Source organism: Parambassis ranga, chromosome 22 (assembly GCF_900634625.1).
Source record: "Parambassis ranga chromosome 22, fParRan2.1, whole genome shotgun sequence".
NCBI classification, from domain to species: domain Eukaryota; kingdom Metazoa; phylum Chordata; class Actinopteri; family Ambassidae; genus Parambassis; species Parambassis ranga.
This window is the reverse complement of record NC_041042.1, coordinates 3927350-3951435: the sequence shown is the minus strand read 5'-3', so window position 1 is coordinate 3951435 and position 24086 is coordinate 3927350. Positions and strand designations below refer to the sequence as shown.

Here is a 24086-nt window from a genome sequence, read left to right as displayed (position 1 = left end):
CCATGGCAAGTGAGCTGATGCCTTAAATACAAAACAAGGGACGTGGCACATCATTCCATGCTTTTGGGAGAACCTTAAATTGTGTCACAAGTACACACACACACACACACTTTCAGTGGGGAAATTGGGGGAAATCATTCAGAAATGTGAGAGGGGGGATAATATTCCCCAGTCTAATAATCTTCATTACCGTTTCCTCTCCTTTAGCAGTGGGCAGATGGGGATAGAAAGTGAGAGGATAGGAATTTTTCTTTCCATCCTTCATGAATTTCTTTCCCCTCTCCCTTTTTTTTCCTCTCTGAATTTACATCATCCAATTTCTTACCGCAATACTAAATGGTTCTACTCGTCATCTTGCTTGAGAATACAAATCGGGATCAAGAAATCCTGTGACTAGTGTGACAGGTTTGGTTCTACCAGATGATTTTATTCCCGTTCTGCCCACTTCACGAGTTTCAAATTTTGCAGTTGCAAAGGTCGGTGTGAGGAGCAGTTAAAACATGTTTGGACTTTCAACCCTGTGCACAAACAGGTAACCTGTCAGCAGGTGTCCCCAGAAAAATACATTTCGTTTGCTGCTGCTGATTTCCCTGGTTCCTATCACCACATCTATAACAATGCTGTCCAGCCATTTCCCTCATTCCCTGCTTAATGACTACATTTGCTGGAAGGGTTATGAATGTGTAAGTGAGAGTGAAGACTGTGTCAATGCATTTATTGGGCTTGTACCTTTGTTATCTTTATTTGCATGTTGGTGCGTATGGTAATTTGTGTCTCCTAAGGTCATCAGTGAGTCATCTTGGCCACCAGGGGGAAGCCTAATTAATTTAGTAGCTTTCCTGACAGCTCGTAAACACAATACAGATTTACAGCCCTGCTCTGTGCAAAGTAGCAAAGCTCAGCAAGTGAAGGGAACAGAAGGGTCATCTGAGGATGCCACTTTTAACAGTTGGTGTGTGTCCGTGTGCCAGGGAGGCATTCCATTAGTGTCTCCACAGTCACAGGTGGTACCGTGTTCCACAATTTTTTCACAGACCTCCCTCACTCTTCTAGGAAAAATGTTCACAGGGATAGCACAAAAACCACCCACGAACACAGACACAATACAGTGATAGCAGCAATAAACAGCATGCTTATCCAACAATAAACATTTCTATGAGCAATAAAAATAAAACACAAATACTGATTTTTTTTAAACTGAGTACAGTCACTAAGGATGAAAGGTCAAAGACACGATGTGGTTGGCTGCTCAGGTGCTGGGTCTGGTCTGAGGGTCAGCTGGAGCTAAACTAATCCCAGCCAGTCCCTGGAGACCTTTTATCAATCCAGTTGGGGGGGGGTGCCAGGCAATCCATGCCTGGCTGGGCCAAGCCCTGCTCTATGGTGTCTCTTATGCTTTGTCACCTCCCTCCATTCATTTCCTTACTTCAAGCTGCTGGGATTACGAAGAGAAATGTTGCTCTTCAAAACATGACACAACCATTAATGTGTGTGCAAAAGATTACCATGAGGACAGGAATGTGGCTGAGTGACAAGGCCTCTACTGGCTGGCCTACGTGTTACAACGGCAAAACCTTTGCCATTCCTTCCCAGCTGTGTGTCTGCATCCAAATGTCTTTCCATCTGAGACAAGCTGTCAACACTTCTGCTAAGCAAAGTTAGAGGTAAGTCCAAAAGATTTCCATCTCCTTTAACTGAATATTTATGAAATTGCAGTTTACTTTTCAAGGAGTTCTTCTTTTCAATCCCCTTACAGCACTAATCTGCTGCTGAGCACGCCTATAAACACCCCGGCATGCTTGGTTTCCCTGAGACCAGGACCAAAGTAGAATGGAAACAGATACAGCTTTAATGGTGATGCATGATCAACTTGGGGTGCATGTTAGTAACAAACAGATGGGAGCTGTGTATAACCAACTTAAGGAGGTGCAACATAAGAAGGAGAAGAACACTAGCACTGAGGATATACCACATACATACTTGCTCACTCCTTGTGTAAGAGTGTTTCTGAATTCTTAGCAACTGTCACTCCATTGATGACATCACAAAGACCTACTACCTACAGCAAGAGGATCAGCTTCATGTGCAGCTGTGTATACCAACATTATTTTGAAGACACTTACATTTGTTTTGATGAGAAACTAACAGTATGCAAGCAACATATCTTCATCATAGGAACCATAATAATTTTAAAAATGTCTTGCCTTCTGGTTCCAGTGTATTTATTAGTCCTAAAACAATAACAAATAATCTGGCAAAGTATGTAATACAGCTGCTACTTACGTCTGGGTACTCTTTGACAGGCACAAACAATTTTTCCTGCAGGTGAACAATGGGTCCAACTGGTTCAGGCAGTTCCAGTGGGTGTCTGTCCACAAGGCCATTCACTGTGTCGCTGTACATGTCTTTACGCACTCTGTTGATTTCTGAAAGGAGACAAAAATATGTGGTAAGTAACTGAACAACAGCAAGGCATTTATTTATTTTGTATTTCATAAATTACAGTCATTGATTTTTGACTTGAGGGCAAAGATTTAATGTGGCATTTTAAACCTGATAACATGATGTGTTATTTGTATTGTTGAAGAATTATGTAAAAAATACATATTTGCATTTTATGCTTTCATGTACCTACAGGACAGCAATTTTTCAAAACAAACTGTGCCTCTGTATGAAAATTATTCAATATGCCACTGACAAAAGTTAGCACTGTATTATTATCATCAAGTTAAGGCCACTGCGTTTCCTTTCTCCCTCCTCTGTGCTCAGAGCAAGTCTGTGCGAGTGGCTGAGCGTGAGCCCAGACACAGAATTTCTCAGGCTTAGGTAAATGCCGCCTTCAGATCTGATCCCTCTGTCAGATAAAACTATTGGACCTCTCTCACTCACACATACTGCCAACAGAGATTTAGCTCCAACTCTTTCACACACACACACACACGCACGATCGCCTCGTTTTTATTGCATGTGTATCACTCACACATTCACATGCAGGAGGAATGCTGTGGGATGCTGTTCGAGACAAAGCATTTATTCATGCTGCCCTTCCTGTGTGTGTCCGTCTGTGTGAGCATGTCGCAGTTAGAAGAGGATAGATTTCTGCAGTTGTAACACCCATTAATAAGTGGACATCGGGTCACACTTTTGCTACCCACGTTTGCCATGAGTGTACAGTCAGAGCACTGCTCAACCAAAAAGGGCAGCAGAAGCCTCTACAAATGAGAAGTGTTTAAGTATGAATAAGCTGCAATGAAATGGTAGGGCTGGGCAGACCCTGAGGAATTATTTGTGTGTGTTGGGAAGGTGGGGGTTAAGTATTAGGCACTATTTCCATCTCCCATGAGACTTTCTGGCAGAACTGTAGCTAGGGAACCTGACACTCAACTATAAATGCCCTTAGTAAAGCATGCCTGACCTCCAGATCATACGCTCACACTAGTGGAGGTTGGTCAAGTTTACATCAGTTTGAACAAGTTGTATTCCCTATTTTGTTTTAATTCACAATATTATCTAAATCTATAATCTATAACAAGGATTAATTCAAGGGTGGGCAATATTTTTATTTTCAAAGCGGACACTGCTGGTATTTACTGCTCTGCCCTCTCCTCTCCTCTCGCCCCGTGTGCATGCACATCCACTTACAATACTCCACTTACTTACAATGCAGAGTTCAGAGCAGATAGGTAAACTAAGGGTAACTTTACTGCAGACAGCTATTGAAACTAATAAAAAACACAACAAACAACCACATCCCAAATATCTGAAAGGGACCTGGAAATATTAGAAGAGAGAGAGAGTTTGGATTAATCTGTGAAGTTATTTGTGTGCATTTCCCAAAGAAAACTGAGAAAAATATCCTCCCTGGATATTCTTAACAACAGGTCAAAAACTGTTACTGTTGAGGCAGATATAAGAAAACATCTGGCCTGCAGCTGTGCGGCCAACACCTGGAGAACGCATTGAAACTGCTAAAACAAGCCAGAAGACTCAGCCCAGAACAAGTCCTGCCCAACCCGCATGAACTAAGCACTCTTCGGTCAAAGATACACCCAAACCTTCCCAAAAATGAATTCATCCTTAAGATATGTAGAGAACAGATTACATCAGTCCTGACCGATGTGTGACCAGGCCACATCTATCAACTGAGGGGCTTGGCAGTGACACATTATACAGGGAGGAGATGAGAACAGTCTGACACAGGGAGTAAACAGAATACTGGAAAAAACAACATAGTTAATCACAAGTTAATGTGAGATTTATCTAAAACACCCAAAAAGTACCTAAAGTTACACCCTTAATCATCAAGAAAGTGTGAATACAGGGTGACTCATAGGACTATGAAAATAGTCGGTTAAATGCGTTATGTGAGACAGACAGACCCATAAGCTTAAAATCTAAATATTAAATAAAAACAACTCTACTTTACATGTCTTACACATACAAATACACCATTTGTACCAGGAACATTCTGCCATCAGCTGTGCAATTTGAAAGCCATGAAAAGCCAAAAAAAACTAACTGATATACAGAATTTCTACCATGTTTTTCAAGACTGTTCAGACAATTCAATAAAGTAAAATGCCCAAAACTGCTTGGGATTAAGAGGGTTAACACATTTGTGTATATCATTTCATTTGCTGATGTGCTTATGCCGTACTTGTTACTGATTTTCCAAAAACTATTGCAACCACAGTCACAAGTCTTAACAATTTTTCTGCCTCTGGCCTCATGAAGAAAACATTAACTCATAAGAGCTATTTAAGAGAAAATCTCTTTTCTACATGAAGCTTACAGCAGAAATATACCGTTATACTGGACAGTAAACACTGGGTCAAATGCATTCAAGAACATTTGTCCTTGAAAAAAAACAACAAAAAAAACAAAACAAAAAGACATTCGCATGTGACAATACAACCCAACAACCAGCAGCAGCAGCAACCCCTCCTCTCTCTAATTCTATTTCCTCTGGCTGAAATGCCACATTAACATAAGGGGGCCGCGCTGGGCCATCAATGGAGACGTGCGGCATTTGACAACCTCTAATTTCACTGCAGCAACCCTTTTCTGAAGCATTGCGCTCACCTAAAAATTACCCCCTGCCTTGCACAGCCGACAAAATCATTTGTCTAGCTGTCCACCCCAGCAGAAAAGGCTGATTTTGTAAGAAAGTGTGTGTGTGTGTGTGTGTGTGTGTGTAAGTAGAGAGAGGGAGGGAGGGTGTCACTAGAACAGACAAAAAAGGAAAAAGAAGACAATGAACTGCAGAAAAGGAAGGGTAAGGCCTTTATATGAGAACTTTCCTTGAACTTGCACGACAAAAAGAAACATCTAATGTCACGGTTTTAAAGCAGTAAGCCATGTTCTTCTGTTCAGCCATATCTCAGCTCACTGCCAGTGTGTCATCCACAACCTGACTCAGCAAACCACCCAGACACACAGCACTTTCTGTCAGAGCTGTCTATTTACTTGTGGGGGGGCCGGGTGTGCACTACAACAAACGCAGAAATACACACAGGAAGGAATTATAATATCTCTGTTTAGTTTTTTACCCAGACATCTGTCAGGAAGAAACAAAAATTGACCTTGAGAGTATAGGGCACAGAAGAGGGTTCGATGAGAAGAGACAGAGAAAAGAGGGAGAATTATAACCACAGTGCTGAGCAAGCAAACGGAGAATTTTTCTCTTGACTTGTGCTGCTCTTTTGTGCCTTAATGCAAGTTAAAACATTTCATTTTATCATTCTCTTTTTTGTTTCTCTCAATTTCTGCCCCCTTTTTCCTCAAATCTGCAGTGAAAAGAGAAAATGTCAGACTGCGGCTGCATATCTATCTGCCCTTTGTCAACTAAAGAGACGATTTCTCCACATCTTCGCTGTGATCTTGGCAATGGCGGGAATGAGTACCCAAAGGGAGGGAAGTGGGAGAGGCAGGTGAAGGAGTTTAAGAAGGACTAAAAGGACTAAGGGAAATGTCTTTGAGGTGAGAGATGAACTGAAGTGAGGCCTGGTGCCTGTGTTCAGTCCAAACAGTATATTCTTGACCCTGAAACAAGGAAATCTGAAAAACCAAGGTTCATTCACTGGATTTGTTTGGAACAATTACTCCACAAAAAAGTGTGGGGATAAAAAACAAAGAATGAAGCTGCCAAACAAGGGACACACTGGAATCAGAATCAGTCCCTGTGAATGTAAAGGAAGAATGTAGTAATGAATAAGAATGAGTAAAACTTAAAAAATAAAAAAAACGTCCATGAGGAGATGCTGTAATCAGGTTTGAGACAAGTGAGCATCATTCAACCAGACCTGCTTCATAAGAGAATGGGAACAAGTCCATTAAGAGTCCAAAAATAGACATGCTCCATAACTGCTTTGTCCTCACCCTGTAGCTCACAGCAAAATGTCCTTTGACCATGCAGAGCACATCTGTCCGTTTAAGAGCGTGTAAGAGAACAAGAGAGAGAAAGGCAGGGTAAAAGAAATGTTATGGGTGAGTAATCAGTGTGATCAACGTTGCCTCGGGAAAGCTGCTTTAGATGTCTTGTGATGTATTATGTTGATAATATCTGGCACCTGAAACAGATCACATCTAGCACCAATTAATCTTAAAGCCAAAATGATCAAATGTTCACCTGTGCGGGGACTGAATGAGTCCTTCCAGTTTACGGTGATTTGAGATCAAACGCTTGCAGTGTTCAAAATCATTCCGTCTTTTCTGCTTTAGCGTGCATGTATGCTCTAATTCATGATTTAAACAGGGGAAACATGACTAAAATCCTGCAGTCAATATAGACATAAAACTGTGGAGCTATCCACAAAAAAAACAGTTACACCTAAATGTGCCAGAGCCGAGTGAAACAAGACTCAGGCGAGGAACAAGCCTTTTCACTTTAAAGCTGTGCACTTTAGCAATCACAAAGCCTGGGTACCCGTTGCAAGTGAAAGGATTTGGGCGTTTAATGCATTCCTGCCCTTTATTCACGGCACAGACGACTTTATCCATAACGACATTCCACTTCAACAGTTTAGGGGTTTGGCAGGCCAAGCATATGAAAGACGGGGGGGGGTTCTTTTAAAGCAGAGAGCAGAAGTATAGTGCGCATTGGTGGGGGTGACTGAGCCATGAAAACGTATGCATTTCTGAGTCTTATCGTCAACTCACAGCTGTCTCTCTTCCCCTCCCTTTTTTTGCAGAGGAAAAAACTTTCCTTGTGCTACGGTCTTATTTTTACTTCCTGATCTTTGATTTAACAGTAGGCCTACTCTGCACAATCCTTTGACGTTCATGCACAAACTACTCCTGTGCTGTTAATGAGTAAGCTGTACTTCATTTCTCACACGAAAAAAACAGGCAGTTTAAAAATGTGCCGTTCCAAGTGTTTGCATTGGGGAGCAATGACATTGCTGAACTTTAATGTCAACATCCTGCAGCTGGAGGGTTTATAATTTACCAGATTCCAAATATAATGGGTAAGAGGAGTGCGGCAGCGCACATATTAATCACAAAATGCTAAGTGCAGGATATTCTACTTAGAATGTCTCACTTTGGTAGTTCATAGAAGCAGAACAGCATTGTTCAGCATGGTGGTTTCTCAGTAAATAACAACAGTATCATACAGACAAGAATAGATAACAACTGTGGCTTATGTTAATCACCCCAAGTAAGTGAATACCGTGTCTCCTGCTAGATCAAACACACCTACAAAAGCATTACCCTGGTGTGTCTATTAGCAGTACTCTAAAACACACTGAGGTGCAAGTGATTCCGCCATGGCTTCGATTCACGGTAGACATAAAGAAAAGGTAATAATGAACAGCAATCATTCTAGTCATACAAAAAACATTTGCAGTGATTGCTGAGAAGTGTCATGCACCTACAAATTAAATTGCCTATTTTAATGTGTAGACTTGATGTTCATTGCAATTAGGTGGAAAAAATATGTTTGTATCAGCCTGAATGAGCAGGATAATAATTAAAAAAATCATTGTTGTGCATCCCTGGAAGAACAATAAAAACTTTGGCTGAACCTTTGGCACAGAAGTTGCTCTATTAAAAAAAAGACCAAAGGAATTGGTGCGGTTCAGGCAGCATATAATAAATATATTGAAATTTGACTTTACTTTGACTGATGCTCACAGTTGCTTAACCCTGACATGATTTGGATAGAAGTGCTGACCCCCCCAAAGGCTGAGGGGTCCAACGGGCTCTAGACAGAAATGACGGTATGGTTTTCAGCCAGAGGAAGAGAGATTTATATTGTGTGTCGGGGATTTTCCTAAGGCAAGCTGGCGAAAAAGCCTCAGCGTCAGGTCTTTAAGTAGATCAGAAACTAAATAAACGACTGGTGTAACAAGGTTTCTAGATTCACTCCTCCCTGAGCCAGGTGGGGAAAAAGTAATGAAATATAGAAAAACATTCACATAAACAATCTCTTACCAATCATATGGGTAAACTGCAAGCCAACACACAGGCAAGCCTCTCTTTCATCCAAATTGGGAATGGACTAGCAATACTTTCTACACAAAAAAACAAAATGCTTACACGCTACAACAGTAGCTCGATCTCTGGTTAAAAAAAATAGCAGAAAATACATAAATGCTATACATGCAATTTCTGCTCTCTCATCATCAATAATGGGCTGATGCTGCATGAAAACACACATGTAGATTCAAACTTCACACACTGCTGAAGCTATAGCCAAGTAATACACAGGAATGTGTGTGCCCCAACACATTTTTAGTATAATACATACCAAAACAAATACACAACTAAACATTAAAACACCCACACACACAAGCTAATGAGCTTGTGTGAGTTTAGAGGCAAGGCTCCCATGAGAGAATGAACCCACAAAAATAACACTCCACACGGAAGGAGGAGGGAAACTGCCTTAGAGAAAAATCTGCTAAACAAATACAGCAGGAAACAAGAAGGAAATACTGCTACATCTCGTCTCTATCTTGCTTTACTAGCCACTGCTTTATATTTAGTTTAGTGGCACAGAGACAAATTTAAAATTACATAAGCACACATTGTCCATCACTGATACTGTTAAATTATTTTTTTAACAGACTGCTGCATGTAAGGGTTCAGTTTTACCAAAGAAAGGAGGATTTTGCAGCTACACACTTACATGAGAAACACTGAGGAGCTGAAGACGCAGTCTACCTCCTCTACTCTGGCTGAGCCCCTGAGAATATGTATGCTAAATGCAGAACATGTAGGTGTGGTGATGGCCAAGAACAGCAATCAGCAAAGCCATTAATCATAACTGGTGGCAAATGCAATGTTTTCTAGGGCTGTCAGTGTGACTGCATGCAGGAAGGGTGAAGAGGTGCCAGGCTGAATGTGGCTTTCTGTGGCTGCTGGCAGCAGCGGTTGATGGTGTGCTATAAATATGTCATATCATGTTAGTTTGGTGATTAAACAAAGCAAACAAACAACGATAGGAAGACCAAATGAACGGTAGAGGGGAGGAGAGGCAAGAAAGGAACAGAAACTGAGACAAAAGGGACTGAACACACTGGAGGGTGAAATACACGACTTCACAAAAGTTAAGAAGCATGGGCAATACCATGACATGTCCAGGTGTTCTTTTTAACAAAAGTTCTCGCATTATGTTTACGTATATGATTTTGAGGTAATGCAATTACAGTGAAGTTAACCAACCTGCACACAACCTGCATAAAATCAGCTGGCAGACACGTCACCGGTAACATCATGTGACTTCTCACTTTACTCTTACTTCCTTAGCATTATTTCCTACATTTTTAAAGATGCTGCGTCACCAATTCAACAACTAGTGTGAAATATTTACACAGTAAGAATCTATCCTCCTCACTGTACATTTCCAACCCGCAGCTTAAAAGTGAAATGAGTATTTCAAGACTTTATCTGCAGAGCTATTAGGACTTCAGTCTAAAATTAGAAAAAGGGATCATCACATTTGATGATGTGGAACTGCTTTATGGGGCTGCCTGTTGGTGGGGGGCAAGCTGGCAGCTCAATGAGCCGTAGGAGTACCAGTTTTTTTGCACTCAGTGGGGTCTACCATAGTGTGGGGTGAAACTGGCAGGGAGGGCTAGCTCAATACTGAACCATAATGGTTTACTCTTAATGGCTGCTGCGAGTGGCCAGAGTTCATTACTCTCTGCGTGGGGAGACTTTTGATAGGATGGAACTTGACTGCACGCCTGGTCGTACATTTACACTTGAAGAAGGCACCCTGAGATGAATGATCAAGCTAGAAAACTATTTACTTTCCTTCACACACCGACACAGATGCAATTCCACTGCAAGACCCACCAGGGAACATTAGTGTGGTAGTTAACAGAAAGCAAAAGCAATTTCTCAGGGTACTTTCATGATATTGCTAATTATTCAGCAATTTTGGAAAAATGAGTTCTGCGCTAATACTTCCCCTTTCCTTTTTTTTATTTTTTTAGTAGCCCATATGCTAAGTCAGCTGAAAAGCCAACCAAAAGCGCACAAATGCAGACTCAAGCTAAAGTACAAAGCTATATTGCTCCTTTTTGCCATCTAAAGGGGGAGCAATATGTAGCGTTAAATTGGAAACCACAGCAATACACATTTAACAGACTGACTTCAAGAAAGAAACCTCATGAGCTGAAAATGGTCACAAATTGGAGAGACAACAATGGTCAAAAAGGGTAACAAGCCTGCCTAAACTCTGTTGCAACAAAGAAAATGTACTTGACATATCTGCGCGGTTACATGCATACTTCAATGCATACATGCGTAAGAAAGGTGCAAACAACAGGTCAGGTTAATCAGCATAATCACAAACGTTACCTGCCTGTAAAATCAATCAGACAAAAGTGAGGCCCCTTCGTAGCTACTGAAGAATCTCCCAATAACTCAGCTTTAGCCCATTTACTTATACCTCTAGTGATTTTGTCAACAGACAACTTGGCAAACCCTTTATTCACTGAGGTCCTTATTTACACTACAACCATTATTTACACTTGCAGGCAGACACCAACCCCCCCCCACACACACACAACAACAATGCAGGGGATGCTATGTAAAACGAAGCACGGGAAGCATACTTTGAGCTCAACAAGATGTGAGAATACAAGATAACAAGTGGGAAAAATAACAGGAAGAACCGTCAGGAAGCAGGCTGTTGCTGTGTGTGTCTGTTGTGTATTCAAACGGTCCTTGACCCTATTCTGTGTTGATTGGAACTATGTCTTCTGGTCATTGAAAAAAAAAAGGGTATCCTTTTTCCTCTGCTCAAGACCTGAAAGTGCTAGCGAACAGTTGCGTTTCCGGTCAGTTGTCAGAATGGCCCTTTGTTTAAGATGTTAAGATGGAACTAGCTCAAAAAGCCAACGAGAATCAAGCAGGGCAGCTATGAGCTTAAATATAGGACACCAATCAGAAGATCTAAAAATGTTCACTTCTTAAATACATTTAAACTGTGTAGCTGCCCACTCTGTCATGCAACAATGGCAGGAAAGGTCCAGCTGTCAGAAGAGGAAACATGAGAGGAAGAGGGTGGAAGGAAAGGCTCCAACTGTCAATGTGACTGGAGAAGATAACATGCACTGTGCATCCTGTCCCAAGCCCTGTAACTAAGAAGACCACAGTGCACACAACCAATTTGTAGGAGAATGGAGAACAATTTGTCATATTCCTTACATCATTTTAAAGATGATATGTGACTTTGCATCTCTGTGTTATCTATCTTTGCCGTTTGTCCCCAAAAGAAAAAAAACCTACCCATGAAGGTTGTGCACTGGAAGGGGGTGATTCTGATGTGAAATTCTGCATTGAGAATGTCAACAAACACACAAAAACATTTTATTTATATATACTGGATAGGTGGCAGAGGGACAGAGTGTGGAACTACCACATTCCTTTCACTCTTATCATCAGGGAATGAGGTCACTAGATTACAACAAGAAGATACTAAAGCCACAAAACACACAGAAGGGGAGAGGTAAGAGCCTTCAAGCATAGTTTCATTAGCGATTCATTTTCAGTGCTGTTCTCTGTGAAATGCAATCTCTTCACCTGTCTATTGAACAGAATTAAAGCACGGCCTGACAGCGAGGGAGGTATTTACCCCAGAGACAATATCAATCCATTTATTTAAAGCACATACACAGACATGTCAATGTCGGTAGGTGTGCAATGTAAGAATCAGCACCTCTTTCATTTCATTAGAGGTCATAGCACCAGGCAACACCTGAGGGGTAACACTGCTACTTCCTTTCTGTCGCAAATGCATACGCTACACAGCAAATTATTACATTGCAATGTAGCGTTTGAGCAAAGGCTTGTACCATTTACAGTGCAGAAAACCCTAGTTGTATGTTAATTACAAATACAAGACAAACAGGTTACATCACAAAGTGTATGTGTGTGCTTCTGTGTGTCAGCTTCTTTCATCCCCAGGCACCGGGCCTGCCGGGGCTTGTAGCTACCATCTTAAGTTCCAGTCCAACAGCCACTCGCTGTCCCTGGGTGTGACAACATGCAGACTCACATCACAGCTGTTGTTGTGTCTTTGTGCCGGCCCTTCATTGTCTTCACAGCCTGATGGGCCATTTTTTTTTCAGGATCAGAATCTCACCGCTTCAAACGCCTACTCTTGTGCAATACAAATTAGACATACAAGAAATGTGTTACATATCTGGATGGATATATGATTCACTGCCAGATATTAAATTGTTCTTGGTCGAGGATGGACTGTGCAAGTGTTAGATAGTCATAAGTCAAACTGGTACAACAGTTTGTCTATTAAGAAGAAAGAGTGTAAAGGCACCGAAAAACTCTGAAAACTGATTCCCTTCCAGATATCGAGATTGCTTATCTTGAGGAAAACGCAATAACAAAAAATGAATAAAAGAACTCCCTCTGACCTACTCTCTTCTATCTGCTGATCAAAGACCTGCTTTTTGCCTGTGCATTTGTTTGGTCTGGTTGTCTGGTCCTAGAGATCATCAGGTTGATCTGTTTTGTCTGCTCAGTCATGTTGAACGTACCATTTGGAGGATGTTGGAAGGGCCATAACAACTGTGTCAGTGTGTCATAATGAAAGGCGAGGGATAAGAGAAAAAGAGTAAAGCCTCCTCGCTGACTCAGCTGTCATTAACTAAGCTTCCACTATGCTTAAGCCTTTAAACATCGATCTGCCTCAAAGCACTTGGGTGTGAGAGCTTAACAAATCTACAGCCAGTGGGTGCATGCACATTGTCCTCTACCAACCTGATGTTTGAGTCTGGCAGTGACTGAGTGGAGAGCTGAGTGCATACTAGGGTCCTGAGCACAGACAGTGAGAGCTGGGCTGATGCAAACCGACAGACCACGTTGCAGGCCTTTAATGTCACCACTGGTCTTCACATGAAAGAGGCAATGTAGCCCCAAGGCTGGATTTTTGCCACACATATGAGTAGAGAGACAGAGAAAGGGAGGGAAAGAGAAGCTGCAAAAGAGAAAACAAATGCAAGCAGCGAGAGGATGAAGATGAAAAAAAAAAAATCTGAAGAAACATGAGATGAGAGAACAGAACAGAAAGACAGAGGGGGAAAGAGGGTGATGGGAGCTGTAGAGTCACTGTGCTAAAATAAATAGGTGAAAAGACAAAGACAGGAAAAATGACTCATTCCCCTGGGAGAAGAGATACTGATTTTCTCTGCTGGAAAACACTACGACGACAGTGGAATATTCCAACTGCTGAGCACTACATTATCAAAAATGGGGGGCAATATAACCAAAAAAAGAAGAGAGTGATGTATGTAAATGTTTAAGGAAGGAAGATGTTTAAGGAGAGGGAGACAACAAAGAAAAGTACATGTGTATGTGCATCATGGAGGTGTAGACGGAAGAGAATTCTGCATGGTGATGAGGGAGGCGGAGAAGAAACAGAACCAAGGTCTGGTTCATCGAAAGTGTCAGACGCTCAATAAAATAAGGTTGCAGATAAAAAACTCCCCTCCCAAACAGCCTAAACTGACGTCAGACTCTCCAGGAGAACTGAGTAAGGGAATGAATAGGAGGGGTAAGAACTGGGAGCTGAAGGGAAGGATTAGAGGGGACAGGGAGTGACAAGTCCATCTCCTAGCAGACCATTCTTCACCTTAAGGTGTCAACAACAGCTGGCACCTTGGCACCTTGCTCATGCCCGCACCTGTCTCCCCTGTTGTGTCGACACACCGTCTACTCCAAACTGCAATTTATCTTCCCTCCCCCTAAGGGCCACTAATGTTTACAAAAAAATATAATTAATGTATCAAGAACAGAATAAGTTGTATATGCAATTCATATGTTAAGACTTAGTCTCAGTGCTTCATGTCTGTAAGCGTGTCCTGGCATGTCCTGTGAAATCATATACACCAGACAGACAGGAGCAGCTGTGGTCTTACACAAGATGACAATAAAACATCACCTTTTAAGTCCTTTATAGTCAACATGCCTATGTAATGACAGTGATTTAAGATGGCGGAGAGCTAAAGTTTAGCTGAGGAGCTACTTCTGAGACACAACAGCTTAACTGTGCCAGGTGGTTGCTCTGTAGTCATTTTTTGGCCTCAAATAGGAGACAGCAGGAATGTCTCTGCACACATAATTAACATTTTGTTGTCTGTTTAGCACTTGTAAACCATACAACTACATGCAAGCAAGATACGATACATTAGTCAGTGACCTGACCCAAACTCATCTGGGATTAATGCCCAAGTAATTAAGAGCATGGCATGGAAGACCAATGAAATAAAATGACATTAGCTTTGCTTGCTAAATTGTGATTTAAATGTATTTTTATGTTGTACAGATATACCCTTTTCATACAAAGCTCTGATTTTTATTGACACGCTGCAAGTTGTTTCCACTCATCATTTAACTGTGTCAACAGTGTCTTTTGTTGCATAAACCTCATCACTCAGCGATGGTTTTGCACTATATCTTCAGCTATAATTAATCAAATGACAAATGCAACATGTAAATCCATTGCAATGTAGCGGTCTTGTTTGACATACAGTGCTTGTTGTGAGAGTACTCCTGTGTATGCTGGTAGAAACGACCCAGTGTGCGTCTGGCCCATTAAAGCACAAAAAGCCATTGTGTGTCATTTGCTGAGGGGAGAAAGTGAGAGACTGAGGGGAGGCGTGTGGAGCAGAGGGAGGGGTTGGTGACCTTCCTCATAACCAACCAGATGACCTCATTCACAGCACATAGGAATCCTCTGTCTCCCCCCACTGTTCTTCATCACCCTCACCATCCTCCCATCGCTCTAAGCAGCCTTGCCTTTTCTGCTTTCAGCCAGCACAATCAATCAACCAAGCAGGGACAGGGTTCATGCTCACTAACCCTTTCATATAGACAACGCATTCTTTCCTACCAGTTATCTGTGGGTTTTTATGCCAGTCTTTCCGATGTCACACACACAGTGCTACAGAGGCTCTTTGTTTCTCCAATTAAAGCCTAATCATACAAAACCACCCATTGTTTCTGCTCTGTAATCTTCTCCCAACCCCTGCACTGATAAGTTTGGACAGACTTAAGCCTCACCACAAACAGACAAGCAGACACAACCCCTAAACAAACAGAGTAGACTCAAAACTGGTTCACTTGTAATTGCACAACCCTGATTTCATTCATGTGTTGCTACCATCACTGGGGGTTGGGTGCGTTGCACATGGGTATAAATCATGCTAAGCAATGTTTTACATTACCGCACAAGACTGCATGGCAGACAGCCACCGTAAAACACAACTGTGCGGCACATGTAATTGGAGTTATGCTAGACAGTTGCTATGTGTGACTGTGTCAGGGAGACAGGGAAGAACCTGCTTAAGCAACTGAAACATTGCTGGAAACAGAAGGTTGAACAGACAGTGAAATAAACAGTAATCTGTGCATCAACACAAACTGTGCATCAACACAAACTGTGCTACACTACAAGCAGGGAGTGACCTTGTAATCCGTCACTAAAATAATGGCCACAACCTCATTCAAGTGTGACAGAGTAACATGGTCTTGCACAAGTGCTAAAAATTGAAATTGTGTGCTATTTTTGAAAAAGTGTATTCTGTCTATTGTTAATACCTAAACCTCAAACAGCACTTGGAAAATATTTACAATTCTTTTAAACAATACTTTTGGCACCAGCACTAAAGAACTATTCCAAGGGGCACTCCCAAAACACATGCTAAAAAGATTTGCTCACTTTTTCAAAGCAACACCTGAGAAATTGAAAAAAAAAAAATAAATAAAGACATCATGAGCATTCAAAAAGTAAACCCAGCGGGCAAAAAAAATATACGGTAAATAATTATCTGCATCTACAGCATTACTGAGCAAGTGGCTTCAGAACCACTTCCTAAACGTAAAAATGTTGAGGACAGACCTAAAACTGAACACTAAAGAGCTTGTTTACAAATGTTTCGAAGACGAAAAGGACAGCCATGTGTTTAAGAGTAAAAAAGTATTAAAACTGGCAAAAAAAAAAGTTCAAATTGAAGCTTAGAAACTCAGTCTGTATCTTGCATTTTTTTTTCAAAACTTTTTGTTTTGTTTTTGATTCTGCACTATATCAAGGGAGTACAAACAAGCACCAGGGAGTACTGTGAATGGTGCAACATAGATTCTGACATGTAAGGGCTGAAAAAAGGTGCTGAGGCTGTGGAAATTCAGAGAGGCAGCTGTGACTGCTTATGGTATAGGAGTTCCCAACACTTCTTATTTGACGGCTACAGAGGAATCTCACTACATCTTGCCACCTCACTTTCTGTGGCCCTTAGGGAAGGTTATGGCAGCACCGCCTGCTCCTGCCAAGCCTCACAGAAACAACACGGGCTGCTGAGGGACAGTTAAATTATTCATCTTTGATTTATCGGCTAGCCTGCGACTAGAAACCAAGGCAAGGGCTGAAAACCAGAGGCAAGCTGAGCTGCTGTGGTGTTTGGAAGAGGGTGGGGTGAGCAAACCCCTCTGACTACAGGGTTTGGATGAAGATATTGGTTGGGAAATGCTGCAAATACTAACATTACAGATTTAGAGGTGAGCGTGTCATTAAATTACAAGATTTCAGAAAGACACACATGGGTTTGAGCTTCTATTCTACAGCTTTAAATCTAAAACCTCTTAAAAATTTCAACATACTTAAAGCAAAAAGTTCCTATGTGTCACTGTGGCACTTGTGTGGAACTGAGCTAAAGTATACCAAGAGGGTGCGTGGGGAAAACAGAAACCAGGCTGGAGGTTAAGTGCTCTGACTGTGCTCCTGGTAAAATTCCTGTGCTGGCTGCCAATGCTCGATTGCCATTCCTCCTATGAAAGGAGAGCGAAAATGAATGCAGATGGGTGGGCGAGTTAGAGAGGAACAAAGTGAGCATTCAGCTCATTTTTTTCATCTCCGTTCTTCTATGATTAAAATCGGGAAGAAGACAGGAAATAGTGACAAATGTTGGTATGATTCCTGAGAAACTTTGCTGTTAGCCACATATCTGTTTTTCAGTTTAGAGACTTAAAAACAAAGACAGAAAAAGAACGAGTGAGGCAATAAAGGGGACTGCTCTGAGAGAGGCGAGTGGGAGAGCTATTTGAAGCGCTCAAAGAATGTGGCAGGTTGGGGCCCACCCTTTTCCTAACTGAGAAATATTGTGTGCTGCTTATCCAACCAAATGTGTAAAGGAGGAACATGATGAGAGATGATACATGATGTAAGCTAAATTACTCAAAAGAAAGCTAAGAGAGACAAACCTCTGTGCAAGAGGGTAAGAGTAGGCCTCACTTATCACCAGAAAAAAACAGTACCCCCCACCCCTTGAGTCTGACTGAAATTCAAACCACTGACTTGCCTTCTTTACAATACATTCCTATCTGAAATGGACATACATTCTTCTTTAAACTCCTTTTTTTGCATCACACAGAAACGAAAACAAACTGAAAGCTGCCATGGCTTGGTAAGAGGGGGGAAAAATGACAATCAGGTATGTGTCAATGAGCTGTGGTAATATATTTGTTCCAGTTTCCACTTAACCCTGCTTCTCATCATATAGCAAACACACAGAGCCATTACTGTAGCATTAATACAATGCACACAGAGAACATTCTTCAGGGAAATTCGGTGCATCTGGTTACCTCACTCTCATTTTGATGCAGTTGCTCTGCTGTTAAAGCTTGGGGGAAAAGAGAGATAAAATGCCTCTAGCAATGTGTTGTCTAACAGCCAGCAGTAATATAAGGGAAGACACTTAGTCTTGGCGACAGCAAGTTAGATAGTCAGCCAGGCAGTTGGGGTAGGGCATAAAGACAGGAGGCCAAGCAGAGACAGCGGCGATAAGGAGGCCCCAGCACTCACGGGATTGGGGCCTAAGATAAAGCGTCTGGAGCTGTCGCTGGATGACTTTATCTTGCAGCATCTGCAGGGGGAGTGGCATTCTGGGGCTAGAGCAGAGCAGGGGAGCAGACTGGGTCCGAGGCTGGAGTCAGACCAGGGACTGAAGCTTACTCGAGACACTGCGGTGGGGCTACTGGATAGAAAGGCAGCTAGGCAGAGGCATGTCAGAGGAAAGACAGGCAGAGCAACACTTGCTCCTGCTACAAACTTTGCACCTCACCCTGTCAGACTTATGCCACAACCTAATTTATTACCAGCCAGAAACAGCTGAGAAAGAGAGACCACATGAGGGCAAGAGAGAGGCAGACAAAGAAAGACAGCACAAAGCCTCCAATTCTGCTTTCTCACTGGTGGCGACGGCTCAGTAAACCAGCTCACAGAATGGCTCTTGGTTAATTAAATTCCAGCTTATAAGTGGTGCTTTGGGAGAGCATGTGGGGAGAGAAGAAAGAGTTGGGATAGGGGGATATAACAGGTTTCTGCTTGCAACAACAGTCTTGGCCTAACACCCTCAATTCTCCCTTCCTGTCAGTCTCTATCTGTGTTCTCTCACAGCTCTAAGCAGTATCTCACTTTGCGAGTGGTGCTCAATCTTGTTAGCTGCTAAATTGATTGGATGTCAGAGGTTACTGCAGGTCTATCCCTGTACCGAGTAGCGACAAGGGTCAACCTACAGTGAGAGAAGTATCGTGTTGCAACATCAGACAAAAAAAAGGGACAGAATGACATATATGATTAACAGAAACATGGGATGGCAAAATGTAGACTTCTAGCATTCCCCAATTTATCACAATCTGTTCTTTAAACAGCTTTTCCCAAAGGACCCGTTCCCTACAAAGGCACTGCAGCAGACAGCAGACAGTTTGTCCTCCAAACACTGACAGCTCTCCCAGGAATGTCCTGTGAAATCATGGCACACAGCGACAAACAAGAAGACACAAAACCGTATATGCAAAAGGGGGATGCTGCAGCCAAGAACAAGTGGTACATTTTACTGCACTACTTTGCTACACGACAAAGAAAGTGATGTAAACTATCATTTAAAAAAAAAAAAGGTCAAAAGGCTGGTTTCTCTGACAAAACTATGATCATGGTTGTTATGATAGCTGTGGTTTAAGAACCAACACAGGGTCTGAATATCACAGCTCTCAGGTGTTAAGTTGTACTGGCACTTTTAGTCACAGTATAACAACTTTGCACATATCGTGTATCTAATCAGAAAGCGCTTTTGGTTTTGGCTTCCGTAAAGTTCCTTTACAACAACAAAATATAAAACCCCTCCCTTTTTCCTACTCTCTCCTACCTTAAACACTGCCTGCACATCACTACAAGGCTACATCTCTAGATGTTATATGGTCTGTCTCCCTCTGCTAAGAGAAAATATAGCAATTTGAAGCAGCTTGTTGGCAGGCAGATCGTAAAGAGAAATAAAAAAACTCCATAGCAGGTGTCACCTCAGGGAGATGAACAACTGCAATGCAAGGGGATTTCAAAAGGAGGGCCTGTCAATCGGCCAGAGTGACCTTGTGGGAGAACACACATGCATACTGGGAAAGTAACAGGGACTTCCATGCACGAATGCCATGAAAGCGGTGTGGGAGCAGTCATCTCAAACACACACACACACAAGGGTGGTGTCGGCTTTCTTCCGCCATGGAAACAGCTGTGTAGACATGCACACGGCGTTGGGTGGGTGACGGAGATGTGCAGCTGTCGGAGGGGTATACTCCAGAGAGATGGACAAATTGGGAAAGAGTTTCAAGCGTTCAAGTGCAACTGCTTACATTTTATGCTCTTATTAGGTGCACAGACGTCTGAAAAACGAAGGCGTTTAAGCTGCTCCGTCACACTACAAAACATACTGTCACAAAAAGCAGAGGTTGTTGTGGTAATTATGTTGACAATACACAGAAACCTTAAAGCCTCAGGTAAACCTCTGTTGACAGGTTAGGACTGTTCTTATTGTCCTGTCTTATCTGTACTTTCTTTGCATTTAGGGATAAGTCTACATAGTAGCGTCTGGTTTCCATTTGTTGCCTTGACGAGACACCTACTTTCAATAAGAAACGAATAACTTGTTAGGTCGAGCTTCATTAACACCACAACATCAAAAGATTTCCTTGTAGGATCTTTAATGTTGGAAATGACACACTCACAGTGAAGGGTGAGGGCTATATTAACTGCTGACACTAGCTACAGAACACAACAACACTGAACCACACAAATAACAATCTACAATAAAAAGTTGTTCTTCTGTAATGAGTTAAATTCCACACTTTAAAAGTACAAATTTGAAACACATCTAGTCTTTTCTTTCGTTTTGTCAAGATCATTACAGGTTGCTTGTACTAAAATGAAATTGACGTGGTAGGTTTGTAGGCTGATGGAGAGTAAGCGAGAGAAGATTGGCCCCAAATATCATAAACTCCGACCCTATCCAAAGGGAGTGCAGAGCCAAGCAACCTCTAACAGAAACCCGGCAGCCAGACAGCCCTCCTCCTCCTCCTCACAGGGCTGGCTTTCATCTCTCACACACACGCGATTTCTGGCGGCTGGGTAAAGTTTGGGCTGGTGCTGTGGAAACCCTTGTAAACCTCAGACTTGTGTGACTTTACAGCAGCAAGATGACGGGAGGTGGGGCTGGGAAGTTGCTAGAGCTCCTGCTATGATTTCTCTCTAAACACCAGGGGAGTTTGTCCGTTTTTCTGTGTGGCAAGAGCTGCACTGCGGTGACCTATCCAACATAACGACACTGATTCCTGACGCTTTTACAGCCTCAGAAAACCAATACACACACACTTACTCCTCATTTTTGGGATTTTATTGGCTAATCAAAACAATTTTTTAGCTATTCTGGGATGTAAACCAATATTTTTTTAAGAAAGTTTGCAAGTGAAGACAAAAATAAAGGGCAATTTTAACAAGGAAGCTTAAAAAAATAGTTTCTGCCTTTAGAGAAGACAAAAAGCTGCTTCTTGACTATTCTTTAAATTAAATCAAAGCCCCCCCCCCAGAGCTGAGAGATTTAAGTTTAAGTTTTAAGTGCAAAACTGTGGAAATTGTCATCCACAAAGCAGATTGTGCAATTTAACTTGTCCGATTTTAGCCAGCCTCAAAAATAAAGTGTACAATTCTAATCTATTTCAGCAAAATAGTAAATGTATTATGATTTTTAACAGTTTGCTTTACATGTTATGGTTTGACTGATGTGCGTTTACAGTGGAAATAAGGGAAGCAATGGCTCTCTCTTTATCGTCTATCAAGGAAGCCAGAAAATCTTTGCAGACCGGTTCAGCAACTACATACTTCAGATGTCACTCATGCAGACAGACAACCGAAACCACGAAGTACGCGTTGCCCTTTAACTTCCCTATTGCCTGAAGTAAAGGAAAGTGTATCCAACAGTTTGTGCGTATTATTATTATTTCTTATTCATCATGGTCCAACATCCGCACATCTCGGGGACAATCTGCCAGGGGGGCTGTGGCGCTCTCTAGTGTCCCCAGCTCAGTTACATAAACCATAGGTCCGACCTTCCGCTTAGTCTAGCTTAGGTTATTGATAGTATCAACATAAACAGGCGTATGAGGGCCGTTTTTTTTTCTTTGCCAAAAATCTGTAACAAGATGAGGAAATTGCGTCTGGACGGCGCCGCTGACAAAAAAAAGCGACGCAGTTTTTGGTAGAACTGACCAAAAAAAAAAAAAAAAAAAAAAAGAACACGACGACTGCAGCAGCAGCAGAAGCAAGGGAAGGAAATATAACACAGAAACAGATCCTCCCCTCAAAGACAAACGAACGAAGAGCAACAAACACGAAGCGGTGTCGCGTTCGGTGGAGAAAAAAGTTGAAATAATCTTCGTGCACTCTCCTCCTCCTCCCAGCTGTAACTCACTGGCCATTGTTTGGGCAACAAGCAGACACATTCCTCCGTGCTGTTTGACTCGGCCGCTGGGCAAACACTAACCCGATCCCCTTAGAAGGGTAAAAAAATAAATAAAAATAAAGAAGCCACACTGTGTAATGACAAGTCGCTTTTTATTGACTATTTACAGCAGACGTCGCTAAGTTGACGCCGTGGTTTTGGTTCCTGAAGAGTTGAGCAGACAAGCAGACACCCAGGCAGGCTCGCTAGCTGCAAATGTGGCTAACCCGAGCTAAACTGCCGAGGAACATGTGGAATCAGGCCCTGGTTTAATTGAACACATTGAACTGTCTTTTCAAAAGTTGTCTACTGACACAGTTGTATGTTTTTTTTTTCCAAGTGAGTTAAAGAAAGTTTGCACTTCGTCACACTACGTGGACGCCGGAGCTTCAACTCTTTAAACAAATCTGGCTGTGGTCTAAGTTGGAAGTAACTCACACAGGATACCACGGGATTTCTTGTTCTGGAAGTGGGGGGGAGTTTTTTTGGGTGAGTGTTTCAGTGGCTGCCACTGCTGGGGGGGGGGATAAAAAACAAAAATGGTGGGGTAGCCGATGCTTTTTTTGGGGGCTCGCTGACGGGTCTGCAGCAGGGGGATACCCGACGAAGCACCGTGGTCACGCTTCTATTCTCCCCCCTCTCTCTCTCTCTCTCTACATCCCCGGGGTCTCGGTCTCTCCCCACCCACCCTCTCCAAAATCTCCACCAGACTGCCACTCACCTTCATCTAGAAGCCTCTCTAGATGTGTGAAGATCCCGCAGAGATTTGGCAAACTGGTCATAAGCTTCTTCTCGTTTAATAATTGCATTAAATAGTCGGGACTCGGCCTCGGTCGCTCCTTCACTTCGGCCTCTCCGACCATCATCTTTGCGGCGAGAACGGGAAACAAACCACCGCGAAACACAGAATCCTCTTTTAAGAAAAAGAGAAAAAAAAAACGAAAAAGAAAAAAAAAACTTGCAGCTCCAATCCCTCGCTTCCCTCCTCCTTGTAAGCAGAAGACTTTGTAAAAACCCCCCTAAAATGCAGGTTTGGTTCGTTCTTGTTGTTAGAGTGGAGAGGGGGGCAAAAAGGAAACCGTTATCTCCCTTCCAGAGACTCGTGCGCCGTACTCTCCTCTCTACGCCGTGTGCGCTCGGGGACGTTCGATTCCACCACTGTAGGCGCGAGACACAGTTCCACCGGAAAAAGGTCCGTCCTCCTCGGCGCTTATTGGCCAGTGTGGATTTCTGGGAACTAATAGGACAGCCAATGAACGCTACGCTTCGACTCGAAAGGGGGCGGGGTGATACTGTTTGTGGAATGACGGACAAAAATGCAAACCAATGGGACGCAGTGCGCAGGAATGCACATAATGCCCCTGAAGTGTTGTCAACACAGAATACTTTCCCCCTTCCTTTTCTAACAGCAATGTTACAGGCTATCTCTTCTAATTTTTCCAGATTCAGCTTTTTTTTTTTTTTATATAGTTTTTACTGTAGCATAACTTTGATTAAACAGCCAGTTGCCAGGGCATAAGGGCATATGTATGGGATTAAATCTAGATTAGAGTGCTGGTTTTTTAATGTGAAGGAATAAACACTTAAAATAACAGAAATTGAGAACTGCCACACTCATAAATCTTTATGATTCTGTGGATTCCTTAAAATTTATATATATAATAAAATGTATATGTTTATAAATTTAAATGTGTGTGTGTGTATATATATATATGTGTGTGTGTGTGTGTGTGTATATATATATATATATATATATATATATATAACTTTAATTCTTCAGACTTTATTTCTTTA

General features: G+C 42.2%; 1 protein-coding gene across 6 annotated transcripts in view; it reads right to left on the bottom strand.

The window, feature by feature from the left end:
• qkia (QKI, KH domain containing, RNA binding a) overlaps window positions 1-23438 on the bottom strand; it is a 58950-nt gene extending 35512 nt beyond the window's left edge. For all 6 annotated transcript variants that reach the window (XM_028394677.1, XM_028394680.1, XM_028394676.1 and 3 more), the window contains exons 1-2: window positions 23014-23438; window positions 2284-2426 (exon numbers count right to left, since the gene is read on the bottom strand). In XM_028394677.1, the coding sequence (XP_028250478.1) occupies window positions 2284-2426; window positions 23014-23158 (288 nt within the window). In that variant the 5' untranslated portion in view covers window positions 23159-23438. The remainder of the gene's footprint in view (window positions 1-2283; window positions 2427-23013) is intronic.
• Window positions 23439-24086: the final 648 nt, after the last annotated feature.